This window comes from Alligator sinensis, unplaced genomic scaffold (genome assembly GCF_000455745.1).
Source record: "Alligator sinensis unplaced genomic scaffold, ASM45574v1 scaffold164_1, whole genome shotgun sequence".
Classification (NCBI taxonomy): Eukaryota; Metazoa; Chordata; order Crocodylia; family Alligatoridae; genus Alligator; species Alligator sinensis.
The window spans coordinates 60,308-67,876 of NW_005843272.1; the positions used below are offsets into that span (position 1 = coordinate 60,308).

A 7,569-nucleotide genomic window follows, 5' to 3' on the forward strand; every position below is an offset into this window, starting at 1 on the left:
GGTGCTGCGGAGCTGTGCTGACTGCTGGCTTGTGGCTACAGGCTCCTAGCTGGTTCTGGGGGGATCCACCTGCCTCTGCTGCTAGCCTGGGTGCTTGATCTGGCAGCCTCAGTGGCATGTGAGGAGCTGCCAGCAAGAGGGCCTGGAGTTCTTGTTCATGTCCAGAGCTGTCAGCTGCAGGGCCTGTCTGTCCCCTCAGCTTTCTTCTGAGGGGTGACTGTCCTTGCATGGTTGGGTCTGCAGGGCGTGCTTGGAGAGGGTTGTTCAGGGCAGCGAAGTGTAACTCTGAGACGTCCCACTGCATGGGGGAGCATGTCTAAGTGCAAGGGAGCCCTGAATGTGGAGGAGAGACCTGACTCGGAGGAGGTCCAAGCCAGACCCTCTCTGACCCTGCGGCATCACCTGCCTCTGTGTGGCTGGCCCAGGGGGCCAATGTGCAAAAGGCTCATGGCCGAGGGCTGTTGGCAGCTCGGGGGCACTCCTTATGCTCCCAGCCCAGGGACACTGCTGCTCTGGGCACTCCTCCTCCCCCTGCCCAGGGAAAGCTGCAATCAGGCGCCTTCACCCTCTAGTTAGAGCCGACTCCACTCAACTTTCTAAAAGTAGCCGAGGGTCCCACCCACACAACCTCGCTCTTTTAATTTCTCAAATTACCCTTTGGTGCCCACAAATAGAGCCAACCTTGCCTTGTAATTTGTGTTGTCTTTGCTGACAATTGAGAGCGACTCGCTCTGTTCCCAGGGGGCCTGTGCATGGGGGGAGGGCAGAGCAGAGGGGGCCAGAAGCAGGGGAGCCCTTGTAGGGATGTGCAGGAGTATGTCTGGCTGGGAGGCAGATGGGAGGCTGGGAAGGTGAGAGGGAGACGCTGGGGGACATTCATCACTAGGATGCTTGGTCCATGGGGCCTTGGGTTAGGCCAGGCAGGCAGCTGGCTGTGAAGGGCTCCAGGCTGCAGAGCTGCATGTTAACAGGGAAGTTCATGTTCTGCCAATCCCTGCCCATTGTATGCTGGGGCTCATTGCACCTTCTTTGGTCTAGTCTCAAACTCACATGTCCTCCAGGGCTTCTAGGTCTTAGCAGGCTGCACGTGTGGGTGAGGAGAAGTCTGCTCTGCACTCTGGGCAGCTAAAAGCAGGGCAAAGCCTGCACATGGGCCTAGGAAGAGGGTGTAGCATGAATTCCTGGGCAGGAGGAGAGTTCTTGCTGATTGGATGGATGGGCAAGGCTGGGACTTAAATGTGCAGTGCAGGAAAAGGCAGGTGAATAGGCAGTCAGCGCCAGAAGCTCTGACCAGACCGTGCTACATGGGCTTCAGGGTCCCGCTGTGTTTGCTTCACGTTCGAGACTAACCTGTGCTTGTCTGCTCTGCAGCTGCTGGAGCGGGAGCCAGTCGTGTGCCACCTAGACCTGCAGCCAGCGCTGCCTCCTGGCCCAAAGGACTTTCCTGACGAGTTCTTTGAAGTCACGGTGGACGACGTGCGGAAGCGCTTGTCCCAGCTGCAGAGCGAGAGGCAAGTGCCTTTCCCACGAGCAGTCCCAGTGCTCGTGTCTCACCTCACGCTCACAGAGGAGAGCACGTGGCTGTGCCGTTGAGTGCTGGCATCCGGAAGCCAGTCAGGGGCTGGTTGGGTCCGTGGTTTGGGCTTGGTGTGTTCTGGAGTCCTGGCTCCCACTGCCCACTTTAAGGCTTTTTAGATCACTTGGCCCAGAACGGGAGCTGTGGGGTGCAGGCCTGGAAGGAGTGAAATCCAGAGAACTGGGCAGCAGCCAGAACACGGAGCACCCTGGGGCGACCGTAGGAGATGCTGGTCTTGCTGCAGATTTGACCTGTGTCCTTGGCAGAAAACCCTAACTGTTCCCAGCTGTAGGCTGGCCCTGGCATGCTTTTGAAGTAGCATCAGGCTGCTCCACAGCCTTCTAGCTGCACATAGCCCCTCTTCCTTCCCTGGGCTGCAGGTGGCCTGTGGAGTGGGGTGGGATCACTGCCAGGGGAGGTCTGGCTGCCTTAGGGCCTTTGCGCTGCCAGAGCAGTCCATAAAGCTGGTTGTGTCTCGGGCCTGTCACTGAGGTGAAGTGTCTCCTTCACAGAGGTGTGGAGGACTTAACCCCATAATGCTTGTGAAGCGTTTAGCACGCTCCTCTCTGCCACGTCTGGGGGAAATGATGAGAAGGCCTTGGTGTTCGTGTGGCGAAGGTGCAAAACTCTGCGTTCGGGTGGGCTGCCCAAGACACGGTGCCCTCTTCCCCCACCCCTGCCCCACACGCATTCATGTGCACGCAGAGCTGCTGCTCCTGAAACCAGGTGCTTCGCAACCCAGAGCCAGCCTGAGCGCTGGAAGGCCGAGGCATCTCGTGCTGCTCCTGCCACGTGTGCCTTGGCCTGACGTCAGGGTGATGGCTGAGAACTCGGCGGGCGTGGCTGCTCCCCCTGTGACTAATGAGTGACATGCTGTGACACATGGCTTGATCCTGCTACCAGCAGAATGACTCCCATCAACTTCAAAGGGAGCTAGCTCTGGCCCGCAGCCAGCCAGCAAATCCCCATCGCTTTGATGGCAGAACGGCTGCGTTCCACTGCCGCTCGCTGGAATAAGCCAGCTCTGAGACATTGTCCCAAGGTGACCAGTAAGCCAAAAAACGTGGGGATGCATAGTTGCCCCAGGGCTGCATCTGTCAGGAACTGGGCACTCGTGTCGGGAAGGTTCTGGATTCTCGGCTGAGTTCGGGACGAGGTGGGCCAGGTAAGGGGAGCTGCCTCCCTGGGGCGAGTGCTGTACGCACTGGTGTCACTTCAGTCCGAATCTTCTATAAATCCTTCCTGCGCGCCGCCCATGGCGCTGTCTGCTTGAGACCATTCTTCCAAGTGCTCCAAAATCCACACGAACCCACATTGGCCTGGAAACTGCTGTGCTCCTTGTGGGCATAGTTAGTGGTGCGGATTTGGGATCATTTGGGCAAGGGGTTCCTGGAACGCAGCCCCTCAGAAGGACTTCGTTTTGAAATCTGCTGATTCTTACAACTCTCTTTGCCCGCAGACAGGGATAAAAATAAAGGCAAGATGCACATGCCATTGACTCAGTGCGATGGCTGCATGATGCAGCATTTCAGAGGCTGTCAGACTATTATTCTGGTAACATGAATTGGTACGTGAGGCTGAAGTAAGCCAGCAGCCTGGCCTACAAAGCACAGTACCTGTGGTGAAAGTGCCTCTACTCGGTAGCTGAGGGGCTGTGAATAGTGCTGGGCTGGGAGAGACTCCCCAAGTACATTTTCTCTCCACAGTTGTCCTGTGCCTGGGCCCGGGCCCGGGCCCTGCCCCTCTTTTCCAAAGGCTAAAGGGATTGCATGTGGAAAGGGTTCATGTGGAGTGAAGGCTGCTGTAGCTCAGCACTGCCCTGAGTGCCTTGTGCCCTTCCAGAATGGGAGAGCCGGTGTCCAGGGCCTGCTTGGGACAGAAGCTGTAGGGAATAAACAATGGTGTTTTCGTGTCTCTGAGACAGGAAAACCTGCGGAGGAGAAGGAAGTCCAAGGCCTGTGTTGGCTGGTATTGGTCACACAAAGAGGCTGGGTGCTGTGGGTGAAGAGAGCACCTTGAGGGACTTGGGCCTGGGCTCTGAGGTGGCTACGGTGGCAGCGGGATGGGATGGGGCTGGGGGCTGGCGTCATGGGGGGAGGGCAGAAGGACTTGGGACAGGGGGCAGTGATGGGAGTGGGGGCTGCACAGAGCTGCACTTGACCTGCTTGGGCTGTTTATCTTGTAAACGGGCCATAAAGTGGCAGATCTGACAGGTAATCTGCCTTGTCCCCTTCTGTAGGAAACGCCTGGAAGAGACTCCCTTAATGACACAGTCCATGAGGGAAGCTCAGATGAAGGAGAAGCTGGAGCGTTACCCAAAGGTAGCCTATTCTTCATCTCCACTCCTGTACTCGTTGGTCACTGTGAATTCAAGGGGTCGGATCTCTGTAGGGACCAACAGGGCCATGGCGGGCGGGTGCTCCGGCTTGCCTCTCTGGTGATGTCTCTGGGAAATCAGGAGGTGCATGCTGCTGGAGCGAGCCACGGACAGGACGGCGCTGAGAACCAGCAAGCATGCCCACAGCAGCTGGCCTGTTGCCAGGCCCCCTGCACCCTCCTGCTGCTGGCTGCTCGGCTCTTGGGGGGAAAGATAGTGCCATTGGAAGGCTCCCTGCTGCGGGGGCGGGGGGGTGCTCAGAAGTGGTGATTCACTGAGACCACGAGCTTGTCAGAGCACAGACTGTGCATCCTATTTATGCAGCCTCTGGCACAGCGGTTCTGTCTCAATGCTGCTGTAGTACAAACAGCACCATTACCCTCCCTGGAGACCAGATCTGATGGTCACAGATTCTTGGACACCCAACCAGCTCAGGGGCCCTGAATGGCCGCCTGGCAGTGGAAAGGTGCAGCCCCTGAGGGAAGAATGCGTCCATCTGGTGTGACCTCCATGCAGAGCAAAGACTGCCTGGCTTCAGCTCTGCTCCAGGTTTATCTCATGTGAGCAGGGCAATGACTTTCAGGGCAACTGCTGGAGCTGATGCAGCTGTCTGTCTAGGTGGTGCTGCGGGTTCACTTCCCAGACCGCTATGTTCTGCAAGGTTTCTTCCGCCCCAGTGAAACAGGTAAGTGCATATCTGCTCCCGTCTTACAGGCAGCACCCAGCCTGCAAAGCCGTGTGGCATGGGGATATGGCAATGCACAGGAGGGTTCTGGATGGGTCTGCATCATGGGTGAGGGAGGGCTACACTGCCCTGAAGAAGTTGCATGGTTACACCTGCAGTCACCTGAGCTGCATGCTCTTTCAAATGGAACTAGTGCAGCTTGTTCCTGTTGCTCCAGGGAGTGGGGGAAGCAAGGCTCCGAGGTGTTGGCCTCATCCAGATTCAGTATGAGGAAGGGCTTTTTCTCAAGACTGTTGGGAGGGATGGTGCCAGGCACCTTGGAGTTGCAGTATTCCTGCCCAGAAGAGTCACAGTGATGTCCCGGCTGATGGCACACTCATTCCCAAACAATGCAGTGTTGTCCCTGTACAGGACAAAGCCTTCTTCCAGCCAGAGTCCTGAAGAGAAGGGCTGGGAGTACATGAGAACAGGCTGAATTCAGCTAGTATTTTTAAAACCACCAAAGGCCAAGCTGAAAATCAGGCCCTCTCCAATGGAGCCGAAGCAGCAGAGGGATTACAGGTTCCTGCATCTCCCGGGCCACACAAGGGAGCATGTCAGGGCACGCACCTGGCTGCTCTTCCGGCCATTCACTGACATCCTCTGCCCTCTGGGAAGTCAGGTACCCCGTGCCCATTAGATTTCTTGACTTGCCCTCAGAAACAGGTGCTGTCCGTTAGGTCTGAGAACTGGGGACCAGAGCCTCAGTGGGTTGGGGCCCCTGCATGTGCTGCAGCTGCTTCTGGACATCTGACTACCAAGGGTAGCATTTGAAAGCTGCTGCTGGCAGGTGTGCTGTGGATCTTGTGCTTGGGCCCAGCAGACCCCTTTCCTCTGCTTTCTTTCCTCCACAGTTGGTGACCTGAGAGGCTTTGTGAGAAGCCACCTTGCAGATGCAGAGCTGCCATTCTACCTGTGTGAGTGTAGTGGGTGTTTGTGCCCACCCCTGCCCTTGAGCCCTTCCCTGGAGTGACACCTGGCATGAGGCCTGTGCAAGAGCTTCCCCCTTCTCCTCCCCTGGGGCAGCACCCTGAAACAGGAACTTTTCCACTGTGCCTTGCCCAGAGCATGAGGAGTGTCACTGCTGTCTTGACCCTGCCAGGGTCCTGCCTGCAGCAGAGCAGGCAGCACTGCCTGGGTGTACAGCAAGGACACACCTTGCAAAAGGGTGCTGTAAACCTCCCCCAGAGCAGTGGCATGGTCGTGAAGCTGCTGTCCTAATGTGCAACTTGTTCTTCTCTGCAGTTATTACACCTCCTAGGACCATCCTGAGTGATGAGAGCTTGACCCTGTTTGAGGTAAGGGCTGGTTCTCTTCCTTGGCTTGCTGTCCTCCTCTCCCAGCTGCCTGTCCTTGCTCTGGAATGGGAGCAGATAATGTGAGGGTCCCTGGCACTCTAGGCTAAGTTGCAGCTAATGGGATTGGGTGTTTTGGAGCAAAAGCACGTCAGTGGGGAAGTCTTCCATGTGGAGCAAGATGTGTTGCCTACACGAGGGGGGGGCCTGGCACCGACTCAGCTGCTGTGCGGGTGGGTGGCAGCTGCTGTTCCACGCAGCTTTCCTCTGAGGAACTATGTGCAGGTGAGTGCAGGAAGCAGGTCAGCGGGGCTCTGTGGACCTGTGCTCTGGCCCAGTGATATGGGGCTAGCAGACCATTGCTCCTGTCTGCTATGGTGGGCAGTGGTCTGTGGAACGAGAGGGTACAATGGTCTGGTGCTGCAGGATACCTCTGGGCTCAGTGTAGCCTCCAGCCCTGGGCATGATTGGGCTTAGGGGGCTGGAGGGCTGCGGAGGACGCATCTGCCGTGCAGCACAATCTCCCACGGGCTTTGGTGGAAGAGACCGCATTGCAACAGCTCATGGGCAATTGAATCTGCAGGGGCCCAGATCTCATGGGTGTCATGTTCCCACCCAGAGGCCTGGCCCCTGCCTCATGCCCAGGCTCTGGTGAAACTACTGTGCCAAAAGCTGGAGTTAGCCCTGGACACAGCTTATCTGCATGACTTCAGTGAGCTGAGCTGCTGTCCTTGCTGCCCAGCACCCGGGCCTGGGGAGTGTGTGGCAGTGCCAGCCTTCCCATCTCTGCTGGTGCTGAGCACAGCTCGGTCTGCGTTGTGCTCCAGAAATCACAGTGTGGGAGCCCATGGGCTGCACCTGGCCAAGCAGCCTAGGTGGGGCTCTGTCCATCTAGGCCTTCCCGCACGCCACCTGTGCCTGATCCCTCCCTGAGCATGCCAGAGTGTCTGGCAGCCCTCCCCCAGGCGGGAGCCGGACGCCGTGTGTGTCTGCAAGACACAATGTCTTCTTGGTGGAGAAGAGCCAACTGAGTGTTGTTTCTCTTCAAAGCCACTTCAGATATTTTAATTAATAACAGAGATGCCAGTGGAAAGCTCCTCGTGCCTTTGAATGGGAGATTTTCCCACTCCCTGTGAGGGCAACTCCTCCTAGCTCCCCGCGTTTGTGCTGCCTCACCCGCAGCCACCACCCAGACTGGTCCCTGGTTCCCACACGGCTCCGTGGGGGAGGTGGGGAAAGCAGGTTTTGTCTGCATAGTCCGGGGAAGTTCCAGGGAAAGGAAACGTGATGCTCTAATGGCACGTGTGGAGGAGCCGCCATGCAGGGAAGGTAGCGGGAAGTGTGCTGCCCTCCTGGAGTGCAGGGCACCAGGGTACTGTTCTGCCCCCATCCCTGGCAAGCCGCTCCCAGCCCTGCCTGTCCCTAACTCCCACTCTGTGCTCTCTGCTTTGCTCCTAAGCTGCTTCTGTGAGCAGGTCACATCCGTCAGCTGCAGTTTCCTTTCTTCCAGTTCCGTTTTCCCCACTTTACTGCTCCAACAGCTGTCAGTGATAGGCACTCCCTGGGGAGGACTCAGATGACTTTTGCTGCTGTCTTT

At 57.4% G+C, this 7,569-nt stretch overlaps 1 protein-coding gene across 3 annotated transcripts in view; it reads left to right on the forward strand.

The window, feature by feature from the left end:
• The window catches only part of ASPSCR1 (ASPSCR1, UBX domain containing tether for SLC2A4), a 44,781-nt gene that overhangs the window by 20,814 nt on the left and 16,398 nt on the right, over positions 1 to 7,569 (forward strand). For all 3 annotated transcript variants that reach the window (XM_006038168.3, XM_025194652.1, XM_025194653.1), the window contains 5 exons: positions 1,372 to 1,511; positions 3,816 to 3,897; positions 4,572 to 4,638; positions 5,532 to 5,594; positions 5,923 to 5,975. In XM_006038168.3, the coding sequence (XP_006038230.2) occupies positions 1,372 to 1,511; positions 3,816 to 3,897; positions 4,572 to 4,638; positions 5,532 to 5,594; positions 5,923 to 5,975 (405 nt within the window). The remainder of the gene's footprint in view (positions 1 to 1,371; positions 1,512 to 3,815; positions 3,898 to 4,571; positions 4,639 to 5,531; positions 5,595 to 5,922; positions 5,976 to 7,569) is intronic.